Raw genomic sequence first — 20,355 nt, 5'->3', positions numbered from 1 at the left:
TACTGGCTCCGCGATGAGATTTTTCCGCGGATCGGCGGAAATCGGCAGATTTGACAGTCGCAGGGGTCCATTTTGTGAAACGAAATTCGTTGAGAAAATTGGGGGGGTTGATCTTGGACGTTGCGGTAGCAGGTGATTCACATGCTCTGATTAGACTGCGCATGCGGATTTGGCAATCTTAAAATTTGGTACGAGTTTCCGATGAGAGCACGTCAATCACAAGGTGATTCATGTACTCTGCTTGGACTGCGCATGCGAATTTTGCGATCTTAAAATTTGGTGCGGGTTTCCTATGAATGCCGAAGTTTCTTCGGGCACATAACTTTTTAGAAAATTGCCTCCAAAAGTCACTTTACGATGGAAAAATCGCGTTCTAACGTAGCGGAATGTATTCGCGACGCCCAGAAGGGGCCCCAGTTCGATTTACGCGAGCACACGTGGCACGGTTTCGGAGGAGATACGGAAAACGACACTTCGGCTCTTTCTACTATTATATAGTAGATATATATATGATAATTAATATGAGTCATATGTGGCTAAGAAATTATTTGACTGAAATCTGTTTGTGGTGGATAAGAAATTTTTGCACGCAACTTGTTTGTGGTGGCTAAGAATTTTGGTACATGTTTATTGTGGTTATAAATTGATGTCCCAAAATATATTTGTGGTGGTTAATAAATTCTTCTGGGCGCAAAATCGGTTTGTGGTGTCTCACTAGCTGTCCACAGAAAGAGAGAGAGAGCATATGGTAAACTCTATACTTTGTTCTGCACAGTGGCATATATATGTGTGCAGTAAGATTGTGTTGTACGGAATTTACCTAGAATTAATTTGGTGATAGATAGTACATAAACAATATTACTTTGGTAGTAAATACAATGTGTGTTTATTTACCATCATTTTATAATTGAAATGCAGACGTGTGCAAAAGCAGAATCCATAGCCACATGTAGACCTCAGAAATTCTTTGGTAGAATCCACAAAAGTAACAGGATTTTAAAAAACTGCATAGACTTTCAGCTGTTTTCAAATTGGATATATTTTTTAAATCACTGCTAGTCACACATATCCAAAATTATTTCCATTTTCTTTAATTTTTTGTTTGATTTTTCAAATATTTTAGACTTACGAGACAGCTGCCAACCACTTTCCGACAAAAAGCAGTAGGGAGGCATTAGAGGGGGTACAACACAGTCGCCCATGCTAGGTCCAGAGAGTTGTCCTCATGCCCCCCCCCCACAAGGAAAATCTAGAAATGGTGCAAAATTGTGCAATTTCCTACATTTCTTACAAAGATTTTATTCCTCAATTATATGAAGCAGTAGGTAAATACTGATAGGTGGTACTTTTTACAATGTTTTTTTTGAACAAAATTAACGAATATACCAGTAAAGTTTAATGCCTGTGAAAATAGTGAGGCTAGCATGTGTGAGAGAACATAAGAATGCTGTTGTTCAACATCTAAATCTCTAATATCAAGGTAGGTCACCATTAATATAATCAATTCCAGTATCACACACAAAAAACTTAATTGTTATTCTCGGTGAGAGCTAGGGAATGTTCAGTCCTTTTCTAACCTTATTACTTCATAAATGTCCACAAAATCAAATAAGTTAATCTAATATTATCATGTTAAAATGCAGCATAAATAAATTTTTTTTAAGAAAAAGAATGACCATGCAATATATCAAGTTTTTGATAAAAATAATTCATGTGAATGATGAGAAATCCGTAGTTACCATAATTTTTTGAAGTTCATTGCACAGTGAATGTGTCAATATGAACAGGATGGAGTTTTTGGCATGATAAAGCTTGCTATCACAGTCATCATGGGTAAACATACATCACTGTGTCTTTACGAGCCAATAGGGTGACATTCTACATTATACTTATAGCCTCGGAATATGCACTTTTTACACATTGGCATTCATAAACTATATTTTGCAGTATCTCACAATTCTAAAGACACTGATAATTACATGGATATACTTATAGTTATATACAATTTACTCCCACCGTGTATTCATATGTAACATTCGTCATAATTTATACATTGCATTCTGTGGAGCGAAAGAATGCTGCCTAGAGGTCAAGACACTGTGACGACAACAACCAACCGTAATGTTTTACAATTTATAAAATCAGAAACTATAGTTTCGAATAAGCTGTTGCACATGCGCATGACTTCCGGCGATAACCATATGCTGACTATAATAATTGTACCATCATATGCTGACGCCGAGGTGTTATTGGAACGTGGGTCGTCTCTGAACAAACAATGATGCTAGATGCTTTGTGATGAGAAAGATATACAGCTATATAAAATGCTTCCATCATTACGTGACGAAAAAAAATTCATAACAAAAATTAGGCTGCTCAACTGTCTTCGGATTGCAATAGCTTCTGTCAAACAGACAATTTTTGTTGTTTAGTGAAATTTGGTGTTACATGATCCGGGGCATCCAATCATTTATTGTGCAAGACTGCCCAGCTGAGAGCATATTTGCCTATCCTTAGCACAGAACCTCAAAATTAATAGAATGCCAATGCAACATTCAACAATCTCAAGTGAGTTTACAGACTCGATCCAATGTCCGCCACCGTATAGTAAGAAATAAGACGAACTTTGACCTACTACCAGTCATTAATGCCTGCAGTGTGGCTGTGTCAGTCTCTGAAATGTTGACTATGAACGTTACAGTAGGCCGTTTGTCGCAGCAGTGTGTTTTGACCTTAACCATGTTGGTACCCCCACTACCACAGCGACCCATTACTATTGTTGCCCAGGACTATTATCTATATTGCCTAGGAGTGGATAATAGAGACCTCTATTATCCACTCCTGATAATATGTGGTGTGAAATTTAATTGTGAGTGCGCATGCTTAGATCCAGCTATTCTAACTAACTGGTGAAGAACTGCTGGTTGCTGGAGCACAAATTTGAGCTCTTCTGAACATTTACCATTTACTATGGTGAACTTGAGGCCTGGTGACAATCCTCCACTCATGGCCATCATGGTTCACCAAAACGATTCTTCAGGGTACACGCCTAAATCCATGCAATAATTTATATGCAATCATGTGGAGGTCGCTTCTTATCATCAACATTTATACACAATAATTACATGCTAGGCAATGAATATGTACTGTCTGCACTGATTATATGGAGGCAGACATGTAACAATTATATCCATGTGACCTAGGCCTACTGGTCAAGGGCATGACATAAGGAAATAAAATTTACATAAAGTAATTAACCCAATAAATTCTTGATTCTTTTCGTGTTCATTGCAACACTATAAATTATAAAAAGAAGGGGTAACATTTGGTGGGGAGAAGTAAGCGGTAGTGATAGAAAGTGGCAGCAAAAACTGTTTGGAAACTTTTGAACCTTTGACAAAGTATACAATACAATCATACACAAAACAAAACTTATTAGACACGTGTGCTCCTTAGCTTAACTTTTCTATACTTGTAAGACATGGACTAGTGGTTATAGTTTTTCCCCAGCCAATTCTCATTAAGATGTTGGTCGAGGCTTCAATATTAGTTTACCAGTCTGAAAATAATACAGAAATGATCATCATTAATAATGGGATATTACATTTGGACACAGGGCCAAATGCATAAGTGGAATGCATGATTCTCTGCCGTAGCTGTAATTATGGCATGTAAGTGAATGTAATTAGGATATGACATATGTATAGAATAAGTACAGATATTCGTGATATTAAACACTGGTTGTTTATGAATGAGAGCACTGAATTTTTACTGATTAGTTTTAATGGTTTGATTATATTGCAACAGAAAGAATAAAAAGAAATTTGGATCTTAGATGTGGGAGTGTTACATTATGCGTAGGTATTTGCCAACAATTGATAAGTAGCAACAAGGGGACTGCAATAAAAAACAAAAACAAAAACAAAAAAGTTAAAGTTAGTGCCACCATATAGTAGACCAGGGGCTGTGCACACACATAGCTGTAGTACATATCTGGAGTAGTGTCATTAAAAGTCACATGCCTAGATATCTAAATAACCACTTTATGAGACAAAATATTTTATAAGAAATGAATAGCGTCTACACATTTAATACTTACATCATCACAGGACATGTTAAAATCTTGTAACACTTGTCGAACTCTCGCTACAATACTGATACATTGGTCAAGATAAATATATGAGCTTAATTAGCTACCATGTTTATGTGTATTGGCTTATGACTAAATTAATTATCCCGTAAAAACAGGTCAGAATTTCAAAATTGTTTAAATATCAGCACAAACATCATATTCTTGGCTTATTTATTTCTTAGGCTTATAGACCAGAAATGCTCTTTTTCTCCAAAACCAACGTCCAAAAATTAAAAAGATGTGAAACAGGGAATATTGCTGTGCTTATACACAGTGGGGGGATTGTATGTCTACATTGGGTAACTGTGGGGTGATATTCGTTTAACGACCCACAGAATCTAACTTCTAAGGGTAATTGTCCTCTCTTTACACTTGTATCGTTAGTTATAAAGGATAATTTGTGCACATTTTTAATTTGTATTGACATTTTTATGCTCTGAGATCTGATCTTTCAGGCTAATACGTTCCTAATTTATAGATGACTGTTTCCTCGTCCTCGTTCTATTATAAGAATAAATACCTGCTGTAGTAGTTACTTGGTTGGTTTTTGTAACCAGCAGCTGTGCTAACATCTGGTGGAACTAAGCTGTCTTAAAGTTGTCTTTTAATGGAGCTTTCCATTGAAGCCATACAATATAGTGCCAATTCTGGCATTTTGTACAAACATGTCTAAGAATTAAATACATACCGATAATATGAATTTTAATAGCATTTCAGCAGATGTAATTATTTTTCATATAAATGGGTTTTTAGAATTCTCTAAGTACGAAATCAGTAAAAAATTATTTTTTAATGTAGAATCAGGTTATCCAAATTACACTTTTATAATCACCAGCTGATCAAAACCTTATATGATACATATGAAGGATACATAGATGGTGCTACAACTCTTTTATGTATTCCTCCCATGAAGAGAAGACAAAGTATGATGGTACTAAGGACAAAATATGGGTGATTCCATAATGACTGAGTAAATGCCACCTGTAACGCAAAGAGAAACCATAACATTATAAATGATCAAGTATCAAGATTATGCAGTGCCCCAGTTGCATGGTGATCAGTAGCACTTAAATGTATGCAGTCAAATGTAATATCACAGCAGCAGACTGACAGATGTGCCACATTGAGTAGCATAGTTTGAATACTCTTGCCAATATAAACTAATACTAGTGCAAATCCCACCACCATAATAACCACCAATATGTACATACACGTACTTGATACAATACAATACAAAACTTGATACAAGTATGTGCTTACAAATATTAACAACAAATACTAACTGGCAAAATTAATAAAAAATTGATTACTGACCTTTGCTGTTTCATGGTCCAATAGCCATTGCCATGCTGCTGTTGCCGTGCAGACTGACACAATAATTAACATGACTGTAACAGACAAAGTTTTATGATGCTTAGTAAAGTACATTATTTTCTAGTAATTTAAAAATGTTATTCCACTTGTCAAAAAGAACTGAAATTCCAAAACTCATTATTTGCAGTGTTCCATATCAGTCTTTAGCAATTGAGAATACAAAAAAGCTATACGTACATTAAGCAAAATCTCAATCAGAGATTTACACAGCAGACATACAAAATATATATAGGTTCACAACTTCACATATATGACAAACTGTACAAATGGATTTCTTGCGAAATATTTTTGCACCAGAAGCTCTATATAGCTATATACTTACTTCTCCACCTTCCTGTTGCAGGCTGTAGACTAGACACAACTTCTGTGAGCCTTCTCTCAAATGCTTTTAAATCTGTAACATGCAGAAAGCTCAGGATTTATGTGCAAAGGTTCGCATTGTGTGACATCTACTCTGTTATTTAAAATTATAGTGGACATATTAACCTGAGCTCATTTTGCAAGTCAAACTGCAACAATTTCCCAAAAATACACTATATACTAGTAGTAGTAGTACTACTACTAGAACTAGTAGGGGCAGTGTTAGCCGGACCAGGCTGCGAGACTAAAACCCCATACAGACTATGAATTTTAGCATGCGTCAGACGCACGTTAACTTAGCGCGCGCTAACTAGGAGCGTACAGACTGCATATTTGGCCCTACTTTAAATGAGTCATCAGTTCTCCCATCGCTCAGTTCCCTGCTCGCCACGTCACCCTGCAGACAGCGAGGTACAGCGAGCGTGCGTGCGAGCGAGCGTACGTGACCTAAATAAGGCTATGCGCATGAGCATTGCGAAACTTAGCGCGCGTTAGGCACCGATTGCGTACACACACAGAGTTAGAGCGGGATAACTTGGTGCGCACCAAGATAGCCCTGCTTCGTAAGGGGGGCTAACTTGGAGCGGGCCAGCGCGTATTTGGAGCGCGATAGCGTGTACACACTGCAATTTTTAGCTCGCGTTAAACGCGCGCTAGTTTAGTACCATATCAAATTCGTAGTCTGTACGGGGTATAACATTACTCTACCCAGTTATTACCCAGAAAGCGGCCTAACACCTATCCATTGGAAAATCGTGTAAAAACTGTGAAACTATATGTACATCTCAAAAAATTATTCTCTTATATGAATTTTTTTAACTTGTATTGTATTATCAAGAGTACATAATAGGAGATTATGTATCTCCTATTATGTACTCTCAGTATTATGTTGAACCTTTACAATATAGTATTCCAGTGTCGTTATTAGTATTCATAACTTACTTCGCTGTCTACGCGGTAAATTTCACGGGGCAAACCAAACTCTGCTACTGTTTGATTACATTGTATTTAGGGGCCAGTCTGCACACATTGTCACACTGACACACAAGTCAAGAGCGGGGGACGCGATTGATATAAGGTTAACGGCACAGGCACTTGGAGCGTTTTGCAGGTAAAAGTAGTGAAAGGGCGGCTTACAGATAAAACGAAATCTGGATTGTAGGTACCAGTTCTTAACGGTTTCTGATAGTAGCTCTCATTTTGCACCTGGGATGTGATGCTGGACAATTTGCGCTGCGAAGGTGCGCGTCCAAATGCTTATCCTGCCAAACAGAACACTGGCTGCGCTGCACACTGATCACATAAAATATATAAGCAGGTAGAAAGCGTTGCTGCCAAAAATTCGACAGCTCGATGCTCGCTTGATTTCACACGATACAATACCATAAACATTCAACCATCTCTACTCCATCTTTGTTTCTATTTGAAGAACAGTGTTTTCACTTGTTATTAAAAAACATACTGTCTGCTGTTTCCGTAAACCGAGCATGTGTCACGCGCGAATTACACAAAGCCTGACGAAATTCTCGCGTTCGCTCCCGCATGCACAGTTTATGTTAAATGGCTGGTCAGAATTCAGGAAAACACCCACCGGCGTCATCGTGACTCATTTTTCCCGCCGCATTATTGCAATTGCTCCACTGGAGGCATTTGAACGAGCTCAGGACGGGAGTTGGGAAAGCAGCGTGGTAGTTTCCCAAAATGCAGTGCCGCCGCCTAATAGCCTGTACTTCAGCCATTTACATAAACTGCACAACCGGGACGCGAAACGCGAGAATTTCTTCAGGCTTTCGTGTGATTCCACGTAGACACAGCTCGATTATCGTACACAGACAGTATTGTTTTCTATAACAACTGCAACACTGTTACTTCAAATAAACAACAAGCTGCGCGCGAGCGACAGCGTCACTCTAACGTAGCTACTGCGGTGACTCTGTGGTGGAGTGGCTGGGATTCTAGTAACCTGTTTAGTCACCAAATGTGTTCACATACAATGACGAAACAGTGGAAGCATTTGAGGGAATGTTATATAGGAACCTTCTTAAAGAATGTTCACGTTGGATCTTATTGAAAGTGCCAAGAGATGCCGTTACGTTTAAGTGTCTTCAGATTAAAGAGCTGGAAGCTCCATCGCTAGAGTAGCAACAACTATTTCAAGACAGAATAGGTAAGCACGATCCCATTGACCTCACGCAAGCCTACAGGCTAAAATAAGAAGCTGCCACCTGCTAACTAATTGAACGCCAGGCAAAAAAACTACACAGTACCACTGGCCAGTGTGACATATTACATGCTAACACACTTGACCAGTACAGGAATGCCATAGAAAATTATACGATAAGGAGCATAAACCTTCTTCAACCAAATTTAGCTTTTGAAATTTCACTGCTTGACTATGTGCCTCATACATCCAGGCATGTACTATAGATTCTACTAGCAAACCCGCAGTTCAGAATTCTTTCTAACAGACAGCTCAACAAATCCAATGTTTAACCACTCCTCTTGAGGGTCAAAGTGTATCTGAACTTACTCTGGATGTCAGCAGAAAGTATATTCATGGTCCTTTCAATAATGCCCATTAAACAAATTTACTAGGTCAACGCTGAACAATAAGTTTTTGAATCGCTCCGTCAGACCATGGTCTCAGAAAATGGCTAACATCTGCCCTGTGCCCATTGACTATTGACTGGGACCTCACAATTGCGGCACAGTGATGGCTTTTCCTACGCATGCATGCTATACACCAACTATCGCGAGCCTAGGTCGAGCGTTTAGATTTGTGCCGCAATTCTGCATTTCTCCCTATACCTTAAGTTAAGGACGTGAATGCTTCCCCCTTCTTTTACACTCTTGACCTTGACCTTTGACCCCAGCTTCGAATCCAACTCGTTTGGACGGATCCCGCCGCGAATGTGCCTCCGAATATCCGTGCCTGTACGTCGACGCGGTTTAGTTTTTGTGCCCAACTTTGTTGACGGGGACGGGAGACGGAAGGCGCCTGGGCACGGGCACGGAAAGGTGACACACACGGCGACGCTAACGGCATTCATTAAAACTATTGTCCTGTTTACAGTCATCGTTAACGTTGATTACGATGTGCCACTTCTCAAGCGGATATGGACTATGCAGTATGACGACTAAAAATGGAGTAGACGATTTGGGTTTTGTAGAGCTGCTTTGCTGCTGTCTCTCTACTATTTCGTGTTGAATCAAGCGCAGGTCAACGCGAGATTTTTTTTTTGGCAGCCACGCTTTGCCTAACCTCGATTATGGGTTTTTAAACTCGTTTAGGGTCAGCTAGTGGGGCAATGGCTAAGTCGTGGGCGAGACACGTCAAGTGAACTTTTATGTGTTCGAACAAAGAGCGGTACTTTTTCAGTGAGCATCATATTTTTGATGTAATTGTCTTTTTTGGACCCGGAAGTAGTTGTGTAAGTAATATATGTGTCTTGTTATATTTGTACAGCAGCATGGCTCCATTAGTTTAAGGCGTGGATAAGAGTGTACAATGAGTTTGGTGGTATAATTCATGGAGGTATAGATGGAGAATATTTTTAATACTCTTTGAATGTAGGTTAACGAGAGTTTTATTTAGCTGTTTTATAGTTATTGTTAGCTTGGCATTAATCCCATAAGTTATTTAGTTATTTATTCTCAATTTTTATATTTGCATAAGCGACTTTGCCGCCATAAGGTACAAGTTGCCAAAGTACTCTGACTGGAGGTACATAGTCGTGCCTGTTGAGGTTTCATCTAAATACTTAGACATAGATACTAGTCTTACAAAGGTGCTTAACGCATTTACATAGCCATTCAAGTGGTCGCGCACATTTCGATACGCCTAAGACTCTAAGAGCTCACTCAATACGCCGCAGTGAATCTCCTCGCAATACTTACCCATAATTCGCGTATCGGATTATTTTCATACATTTTGACTTGATATCAAGAATGTATTTATTTTAATTATTTGTGTATTCTCTGCTTTATATGACTGTATTACAATATTGGGTTTTTATTTGGACGCCGATTGCTATTTTCTCTTATCACTGAACCTCAAAGTTTTTAGTCGACTTCGCTCGTAAGTGCATACGCGATATTTTTACGCTCTTGATGTGTCCGTGCAGTACTTCCTTGTTATTGTAGGGCCTGCGCTTAACAGGTAGAGTCTTTTGATCTTTGTAGCTCCTCCTGTCCTGTGTGGCCTGCTGGACAGGTTTGGCGCTCAGGAATGATTGTTGAGCCTCGAAATTTTGAAGACATCGTTGGTCGCGGGATTTGAGGTTGGGTACGACATCCTTGATGTTTATATACCTATTATTTATGAGGTGTATGTATACACTTGAGCAATTATTTTTAAGTGTTATGTAGGTATGGAATCAGGATAAGGAGTTTTTCATGGGATTCAGGGCTTTAGAGTTCGTTTAACCAATGAATGAAGGTGATTTAGTGATTTTTAGGCGAAGAGGTGTTAATGAAGTGTGGTACTGTGGCTTTGGCGGGATAATAGTTTCCTCGGATTCTACAGGTGGTTTTAAAAAAATAAGTTTAGTTGTTAGTAACTGTGACTCTATGATGGGAAACAGTTACTCATGCCATTCTTTATAAGATTCGTAGGTTAATTATTTTTAAAGTTACTTGATTTATTTTTTTTTGGATATGAAGGATGAGATGAACATATAGATTACGAATTTTACTTCGTTAGTTTGTGAAATGCTATTTAATAGACCTTACATTAATTAATCGCGGCTGGGGGTTTTATTTAATGTTTTTTGAAATTCTTTAGACCACATGATATTTAGATACAGAAATTGCCCGAGTATAAATATCGGGACCAACATGATATTGTATGGGCTTCGATGGAGGAGCTGTCCAATTTAGTTAAAATTAAGGTTACTAGGTTCGTGTGTTAAATATTTGTCCCAGCAGAGCTTAGGTGTGCAACTCAGTGGCATGTTAATAGTATCACCAGCAAGACAATGGCTGGTTGCAAAAAGCGAAGGCGCAAGTACCGACGATATTTAGTACTAATTTGAGCGACGACAAGCGGGGTATGTTATTCTTATGCACTAGAACGGGGGCGTGCCAATGGCAACTGATGGGGGGAAGGAACGAAGGACCGGTCAGGAGACACAAAATGTATTTCAGGAAACAGAGGACAGTATCTAGCCATAAAAATTGAAGGTGATGAAGCAGAACACAGTATTAGACCTGAGTGTGTGGAGATCACGGACTTTACGTAGAGTCACTCATAAGATGTACGACTAGGTACAGCGACAACGTGACAAATCAATAGGCAAAGAATGCTCCGTGCACCGACGTACGGTCACGCACACATCTATGCCCGCGTATGCAGTATAACTGCAACAGGACTCAAGCTGCTAAAAGCGCAGACGGACCAAACTCATGGGACGCGCTGTGATGCAGTTTAGAACTTGCCGCTTTGTGGTCTGCCTCGTTAGAACGCACACTCACTTCACTTTTCTCCGTTCACAGCCCGCTTACCACCACCCAAACTAGCGTAAGCACATAACAATCACCCAAAACATGCATCGCCTCTCTTATAGCAGGCACGCAAGTGCTGAGTTCCCTGTGATCTCGACGGCATTTTCCTTCATCTCTCACGCACGCGCACGGCACGCAACCGCAACACACCACCACCGGGCCCCGAATGTGGCTGGCGTTGCGAGCAACCCGCATTCGCGACATTTTGAGAGTCACAAGTGAAGCATTTTCTCTCGACTGATCCTACGCGGTCAGCAGCAGTGAACGCAACGCACAGTACGCACGACACAGCAGACACAGACGAAGTGTGCAGTTTGTCGCTGCGGGTAGTCGCTTCTCTTCTTCTCTCAAACTTTATCTCTTTTCTGAAAGTCTCGCTCTCGTTCGTTTTTCTTCTCTTCTCTCCGATCTTCTTCATCACTCTCACCACGACACAGCACGAGACACAACATCTAAACACACTACGACATCTTATCTACACAGCACGAGCACACGGGGACACACAGCGCACAGAAGCTAATAATACTAGCATCACTACACTCAAGTCAGTCAACTGCCCACTACGACATAAGGCATGCGACGAATACAGCTACAATCTACAGCCTGCACATCACATAATTCACTAATACACATTATATGAACGCACGCATCGTATCGCACACTACATACACATGATCAGCACACACGACTGCACACACACGACACCGCGACACGTCAAAGGTCGCTCACACACGGCATATCTCATCAAACGAACATGTACATGTGAACACTGATATGTAATATATCATGATACTTTGGTTACAAAATAAAGTATAAAATGTGTATAACTCGTTATATCTCTTTTTTAAGAATTTTATGTGTATTTAAGGCGTTTTCCTTGTGATAGAAGTTTATTAGATGAAATTTTCCACGGAAATGACCTCTCCAATGCTATATTAATCGTATGACATGTCATAGAAAAACGCGGGAGTCGGCGTTGGACGGATTTTCGCATTACGATATATATACGTTTTGGGGGGACGCATTACTTACTTACGTAATGCGCGGTATTAATGCTTCACCGTCCGTTGGAACTAACCACAAACCATAAAAAATAACGCACACACATGCCCGCAATCACGCACGCACTCACAATTAACACATACGCACACAATATCTAGTACGTGGGGGCGGCGGGCAACACGTGCAGTACGCACGGGTTACAGCAGCATGCACGTACGCAACCGGCAGCAAGCATGCACGTACGCACGCGCGCACACACATGCACGTACGCATGCGCACACACACACATGTACGTACGCACGTGCACACACACATGCACGTACGCATGCACGTACATACGCGCACATAGATGCACGCACGCGCACATACATGCGATTTAGTACGCTATTATGTCCGTAAGCTTCCGTGTGTAAACGTGTGACTTAGTACAGTAGTATGTCTCTGGTACGCTTCCGGTGTGTAACGTGCTGGACTTAGTACGGTAGTGTCTGTAAGCTTTCGCGTGCGCGGGGTGTAACATGCTTGTGATTTAGTACGGGTAGGGTGATGTCTGGGTAAGCTTGGTCGCGTGGGGTGTAACGTGTGATTTAGTTCACGGTAGTAGACTATGGTCTGCAAGCTTCGTGTGTGAACGATCGTGGAGTGTTAGGTACGGTAGTATGAACTTAAGCTTTTTTTTTTTTCCGTTTTTTTGTGAACGTCGTGATTTAGTTACGGTAGATATGTCTGTAAGCTTCCGGGGGGGGGGGTGGTTTAAGCGTGTGAGTGTTAGTACGGCGTAGATGTCTGTAAGCTTCGTGTGTACGTCCGAGTTGAATTTAGTACGGTAGATATGATCTGTAAGCTTCCGTGTGTAACGTGTGATTTAGATTACGGTGTGTATCGTCTGTACGAGCTTCCCTGTGTAAAAACGTGGTGACATTAGTACAGGTAAGTATGTCTTATAAGTGTTCCGTGCTGTAAAGTGCTGATTTAGTACTGGTAACTATGTGTCCGATATCTCCCATCTGTACACGTTAGTTCTTCACGGGTCAACTCACAATATCCACACACTCAGTACTGAGATGCCAGAAAAGAACAGGCAAATAGAGGAACACGTTCAAATAGTTTCGTTTTCGTTTTTTCCCCCAGCAGGGTTTGCACTTCTTTCCTGCAAAAAACAATGCAAACTCAGTGACAAGAACGGTTCAAACAAATCAAATTCCTAGTTTTATAGCGAAAATTGGTTGTTCGTGAATCGATAATTCCGTTTATTTATTAAAAGAATGACAAATTTAGATCGGTTGATTATTTATGTTACTGTTAGTGAGCTTCAGGGTGTATCTATAAGGTTTCACGTGGCGCACTCAATACACGCCGACTGTCTTTACAGGTGATAACAGATGTTTCAGAACAGCGTTACGATCACCACAATACTATATGCAATTACAAAATACAGTAATTTTTTTACTCATAAACAGCTATAGTTACGTGTCTTATCCCGGGCTTTTACCACAAAGTGATGTTTTAGCCCAATTGTGACTCTCCAGCTAAACGTCAGGTCGCGTTACCATATAACCAAGTCATATTCAATATAAATCCATATTCCGTACTGTAAAGTAAATAAACCCACTTCTAAAATTAACTTTCGGTTACTAATATAACTAATCAGATGCCGGTCATGACACGAACGAGTAAACCGGCTCAGTTCAATAAGCAATGAAGCCTGACCAGGCTGCGAGACCGACGTCAGTACACAGATCTTTCGATGTACGACCGTTTCCTGGAGCTATAAGCAATCTTTACTAAGCAACTGAATTAAAGTTTCCTGGCATGAATTCGATCTACAAGTCATTAAAAATGTGCAACTTAGCTGAGGACATATAACTACCATTAACATATACAGCGTAGTTCATTAACTACATGCGCACAATATAGCTCGCGCGGGTGTAAATGTATGCTTCACGTGCCAGACTCACAACATGTAACGAAAAGTAGCGAAATGGTCAATACTACTGCTGGAGTATTCTGCATTTTTCGCAAAAATGTCCACGGAATCAAGCGTCTCATTGAAATGTAGTTAGTGACCATTATATGCAGGTTTGATTGTATGATGAGAAATTTCTTACAGTAACAAGAGAAATACAATCTTGTGTACACTACTTGTAAACCATTCATATTAATTCACCCTCTGGATATTCATGGAGGTACGTCGAACAGCATAGATAGCGCGGTGCACATATTTTACTTGCTATATTCTCATAAATCATTACGTTCACTACACAACAAGTCAAAAAGTGCGCAGAAGTAGTTTCTTTAAACTTCACTCAATACATAATCTGAGAACTGGTATTCTTTTTAGCTGAACCCAGTTAGGTCACAGGTGTTCATGTACCCTGTTACCCCTATATCTAGAAGGCACATGTAGACGGTTGATTTTCGTCGAATACTCTTGGTATAACTCAGTTCAAACTGCAGTTTTCCTCACCAAATTAGAAAATATAATGAAAATATTGTAGTTTTATGAATAGATCTAAAAACTCCAACTAGTTTGTATCCGTGCAAGTGCATAAACACAACATTCCACGTATGAAAGTAAGGAAATTAGGAAATTAGTATTGGCATTCTGCTACATCACACAATCACTATACAAAGTACATCAATGTATATCGTGCTCTTTAGTGACACAAAACAAATTGACCTAAATCGGTTGGAGTATTGAAAATCATACTAATACTGCTAACAATAATCGGTTATTACGTAAGGGAACTCTTATATGAAAACGCACCAAATAGAATTAAACATTTTCACAATAATGATGAAATACTTAAACTAACATCTTTATCCGCCGTTATTTTTTAATGTTGCATATATTGTAAATTTAAACTCAAGGACATAAACAGTGCTGGTATTCAGCGCACAGTTCTGGATAAACCTATAGGGAGTACGTATGACTGACCTGTCAGGAGCAAAGATTAGCAGAAAATTGTAGTAGATGATGCCTGCTGGGATTTATGTGGATAGAAACTAAACGATGAAAATACAGTGCCGCTTTAAATGGAATAGGATTTTGCCAATAGTGTTCCAACAAGTTGAATAAAAAGTGCCAAAATCTCCTAATTAAATAACTACCTGTGTCTGCTCGTTTACATATCTAGATACAATTTTACCAATAAAACATTCATTTGCTATCATTCAACTATATCATGCAACCTCTCTGTGAACATTTGGTAATTAACAATTTTAATTTCAAAAACAGAAACGGTAAAAAGGCAACGAGGAAGATGTCTCAGTCCTGTTGTAAAGCTTCCCATGAAGTCAACATTTACTCTATATACTGTACTCACTCTACTTCCCATATCAAAGAACCTTGGAATTTTAGTTAGCAACAAAATATAACAAGTAAATAGGTTGTAAAATGGTGTAATAGTTTTTAAGACACACCAATACACAGGTGACACATCTGGGCTTTGCTCTACTATAAGCCAAGGTTTGCACATATCACCATTCTTGACTGGCTAGTAACATTTTATTTTGAACAAAGTGAGACTAAAAAGTGAGGCTATGTAAATTAATTCATTTTTACAATTTTTTTTTTGTCTGTCAAAAAGTTTACTGATCAAATCACTGTAAACCACACCATAAAATTGCCAAGTTAGCTGAATGGCCCAGTTCTATGAAACTTAGTTGACTTGATATCATCCATATGCCTGTAGACAGTGATGTCCAAAATCGGTGATCAAATACTTGGATAATATTTGGGGTTCCATGTGTCTGGCCGAAAAATCATTAATCCCGTTTCTTCTGGCGGCTTCCTTCCTCCTGCAAAAACGACCCTCTTTTATAAATACACTAAGCCAACACTACAATATCAACATAGAATAAAATAAAATAAATTAGTAAATAATATTATATAAATACAAGAAATCCGTAAAAGATTAAATAGTTAGTTCATAAGAAAAACAATAAAATTATGAATGACTGCAGTGTCATATATTATTAAGATGACCACCATTTGATTGTATACTATAGTCAGTTTCCCTAAATATTACATGTGGTTAGGAGACCAATAAAATTTGTGAGTTTGAAAGAATTGCTTTACTTGTTGATTTATATATATATATACCTAAGTTGTGAAAAAGTGAAAAACTGTAGAACCTATAATGCTGTCACTGATAATTCAACAGTTTTCAACCACGGTTACCCAACATGTGTTCATTTACGTATTGATATAATTGAGCCCAACTGTTGTGTTATATCAAACCTATTTACCTTTTGAGCCAGTATAATAAGTAGCTGGCGAAAAATGTTGATGAAGTCCAGGAACAGATCTACACAGTGCCTGAAAATATATAATAATAATGTGCAATCAATAAAATCTCAATATTGATTGAAAAGGTTGCATGTCATGTCGTAGCAGATATCTGTTAACATGTCAGAATATGGATTGGATATGATTGCATTACTTTAAGTCCCTACACATATATATCTAAATTCTTAGACAGACATAATGCAACTCTAATACAAAAACCTTCAATAGCTAATTTAGTGGACATGACGATTATAATTAAAGAGATCGTTTACTCTAGGTTCTAGGGTTAATTTAGGTTAAAATTACGCTACATAAAAAGTTTCATGGTTCAATCACCATTTGAAATATTATTAAAAAATGTTTTAAAACTAACGACTACAGTTTGATTACAACGACGGTGGCGCCACTCAAAGCGCACGATCTGATAAGTTGCGCAAAACCACTTTCCAGCCAAGGGCTACAGACCGAGGGTGTTTCTTATTTATTAATTTAAAAGCAGAATGATTGCAATATCTTATAAACGACATATAGTTTCAGTTATAATATGGATAAATTTGCCCTAAAATGAATATCGTTTGGTTAAATAGCATTTAGGCATAAATATAATTGCACTTTTGTGATTAGCCCTCGGTCTGTAACGTGCAAAAGAAATTGTCAAATACGCAACTTTTTCGGAGTGGCAGCACGGTCGCGGGTGTCATGGCGCCGTTCAAATTTCGTAGCGTTGATGTGTAATTAATTATAACAATTAAATTTATATTAGGTATCTGGTAACAAATACGTGTGGGTATAGAGGATTTGTTATACAGTAAGTACAGTTGTATGCAGTAAAATCCTAGAGGCTACTGTCCCTTTAAGATACAACATGTTGTCAGATGCTTGTTGTGTACTTGTGGTGAGGTGCCAGCATATTAAACTGGACTCAAAACTCACACTTGACACAAAACACGAGGTTTCATGCATCAGTAGCTGTCATGAGACGATTGCTGTTACGGAAATGCTTGTACATACCAGATGTAGTCAGTATCGCCACGGCGACGCTTCTCAACGATAAGCTGTGTGTCGTAGAGCACAAATGCACACATCACGGCCATGCCCAAGTACAGATTCACCTACAAGAACATTCGTACACACACACATTTAACTGCAAAACAGCTACTCAGAATACGGTGATTGGCTACAAGTATTCAATGCATAGTCATTCAGCTACAAAAAATTACTGAAGAACTTGTAACAAGTAATTGCGGTTATCGTGTATCATATTAATTGCATTACTAACGATGAGTATAATGATGAACCATACACATTTGTTAGTAATTGTGGGCATATGTATGTCTATATGCGTGTATAGTCCACATGTAAGTTTACAGGAAAAATAAATAAAAACTGGCAAACCTGAAACATGAGTCTTGACTGGAAAAACAGGTTAAAGATTGAAAGCAGCAGCATGAAGGATAGACCACTCATCAGCAAACCTGAAAAGAAACGGAGAGAAGTTACAGAAAAAGATACATTATGGTACATAAATTTTATAAATTTATAAATTTTGTAGGTATGAGGATAATATTTCTGTACAATTGAGCTTTCCTCTAAAGTGGAAACTCAGACTGGCTCTATGGGACGTATGTCTATGGTTCGACTGATGGAAGCTGCAGGAAATAATGTCTAATAATAATACTAGCTTGAATCTGTGGCAGCCCTAGTTGTGAAAACTACTACACAGTTTCTAAACACAGGCCACTACTCTGGGTTTGCTGTAACCAACTATATATGTTGCAGTTGGTCTAAGTAATGACCCAGTCGTTATATTAGCTACATGCTAGAAATGCTCAAAACGTAGCTCGCAAAAGTTTGGAGCAGAGCCTAGACCATGAATCTGTGGTTATTCTAGAATCTAGATGAATAAAGTGTATGTTGTATATGCACTGAAACTTAAATAGTTTTAATTAATTGGTGTGTGATGCTTATTTAGGCCTGTTGCCTATGGATGCCCACAACACCTACAGTCTTGCTTGCATTGACCCATATTTTATGTACTGCTTTATAGATGCATGCCATGCAATGTATAACTTTACAGATGCTACTAAACGTAGTTGCTTATCATCATAATACATAATATAAAAGCATAAAAGAAATTCAAATGTGAATTGTTTAGTAATTTACCACCAATGTAGAGCCATTTTCTTTGCTCACAGTAGAGAGCGCTGAGGGTGAAGCAGCCAAAGATTACGCACGTACTAAGGAATGCAGTGGGGATGATGCTGAAAAATCGAGACATCGAATTCATTAGTATCTCTCAATGTAAATATCCGTACGGAATAAGGAATAAGGAATAATTTATAACAGCAATTTTCATAGAAACACAATAGACATAAGTCATCAATCTAGACAAGTTTGATCAAAACTGCTATTGCTTATGATAGGAAAAAATCATCATATCACGTGATATTCTGGAACCTACCAAAAGCCAGTATGCACAATGGTAATATCTTTCTTCAATAGAAACATATGACAGCTGGTGACAGCATAATGGACAATACACACTGCATCGACAACAACCAACCATAACGTTCAGTGCCAACATCCCAGCCACACTGCTGGCATTGATGACCAGATCATTATAGCAAAGTTCGTGGCCTTTCTCGCTACAAAATGGGGGCATCTCAAGTTTGTAAACCTGAGACTGTTAAATGTTACATGGGCTTACTACTGATTTTGAGGTCCTGTGATAAGGATAACTAAATGTTTTTGTTTAGTTGGGCAGCCTTGCACGATACATGCCCCAGGTTCAATAAAACCGAATTTCCCAGAATTAATAAAATGGTCTGTTTGACAGATGCTACTGCAACGCAACGTTGAAAAGTGCTTACACTATCAAGTTTTAGTTGAAAATGTGACAAGTTGATCTACATTTCAACTATTCGACCAAAAGTCGGAAATTGTTCAATTTCTTCCTATGCAGCCATTCAGATAATAACAATCAGGGGGTGTGTCCCTCCACCCAGGGGGAGATTATTTGCAAACATCAAAGGAAGCGTAACATGCGAGAGATATCTGCGCTCCACATTTTCACTTGTAATATTGTATGCTCAGTTCATCACTTCGGTTAGAACACATGGGACACACTTATCATTCACTCCTTCTAGTCGTGTGACATGATCACAGTGTTGTTTATAGCAGGGCTCTCAAGGGGTAGCTTTAAAAATGAGTGAGATTTATTTTGAATCAGAAAATCTAGGGCTTCGGCCTTAGCCTTCGCGCCGCAGGCGCAAAGGGGATGGGGGTGGATGAGGGGGTTCCCCTCCCCCAGAAGAAATTTAAAAAAAATGGGGTGCTATTTGATGTCCTTAGCAGCAACCTGAACATGATATTTGTTGCTTATATAAGCATGAGTAATAAATGTCGAGATTCCCGTGCCTCGTGTCCCGCGTTTTTCGGCAAAGTTCGGCTAGACCCACTCTACGCAACGAAGAAAAACTGGATTCTTGCAGGTGCGTGAGAGCGTGAGATTGTGCTGAATTGTGTGAGTCTCACGCCAAATGCGGGAGGCTTGTGAGCCCTGTTATAGGCTTGCTGCTGGAGAATTATGGATAGAATTTTCAACTAGGTTGTTGATAAACAATATTCAAAAGTCTGGTTTGTAAGGTCACTAGCAGTAAAATTAGGCAAATCAATATGAACTTAGTGGTAGGGT

The 20,355-nt window shown here is 38.9% G+C and overlaps 2 protein-coding genes across 3 annotated transcripts in view; both read right to left on the bottom strand.

Annotated features, from left to right (window-relative positions):
* Positions 1 to 862: 862 nt before the first annotated feature.
* LOC106821598 (nuclear envelope phosphatase-regulatory subunit 1-like) lies at positions 863 to 9,956 on the bottom strand (the record flags this gene model as incomplete). The annotated part of the gene is made up of 7 exons (XM_014826481.1): positions 863 to 3,559; positions 4,100 to 4,154; positions 5,004 to 5,113; positions 5,447 to 5,520; positions 5,829 to 5,902; positions 9,844 to 9,847; positions 9,938 to 9,956. Coding segments are annotated over 7 exons (375 nt in total), but the record flags the coding sequence as incomplete, so codon positions are not given.
* A 3,636-nt stretch (positions 9,957 to 13,592) lies between these two features.
* Positions 13,593 to 20,355, bottom strand: part of LOC106821614 (bax inhibitor 1-like) — a 77,423-nt gene continuing 70,660 nt past the window's right edge. For both annotated transcript variants that reach the window (XM_014826504.1, XM_014826503.1), the window contains exons 4-8: positions 18,825 to 18,922; positions 18,057 to 18,136; positions 17,673 to 17,773; positions 16,622 to 16,691; positions 13,593 to 16,171 (exon numbers count right to left, since the gene is read on the bottom strand). In XM_014826504.1, the coding sequence (XP_014681990.1) occupies positions 16,139 to 16,171; positions 16,622 to 16,691; positions 17,673 to 17,773; positions 18,057 to 18,136; positions 18,825 to 18,922 (382 nt within the window). In that variant the 3' untranslated portion in view covers positions 13,593 to 16,138. The remainder of the gene's footprint in view (positions 16,172 to 16,621; positions 16,692 to 17,672; positions 17,774 to 18,056; positions 18,137 to 18,824; positions 18,923 to 20,355) is intronic.

The sequence above is a fragment of the Priapulus caudatus genome, unplaced genomic scaffold (assembly GCF_000485595.1).
Source record: "Priapulus caudatus unplaced genomic scaffold, Priapulus_caudatus-5.0.1 Scaffold79, whole genome shotgun sequence".
NCBI lineage: Eukaryota > Metazoa > Priapulida > Priapulimorpha > Priapulimorphida > Priapulidae > Priapulus > Priapulus caudatus.
The sequence above is the reverse complement of the archived record's forward strand: the minus strand, read 5'-3'. Positions and strand labels throughout refer to the sequence as shown.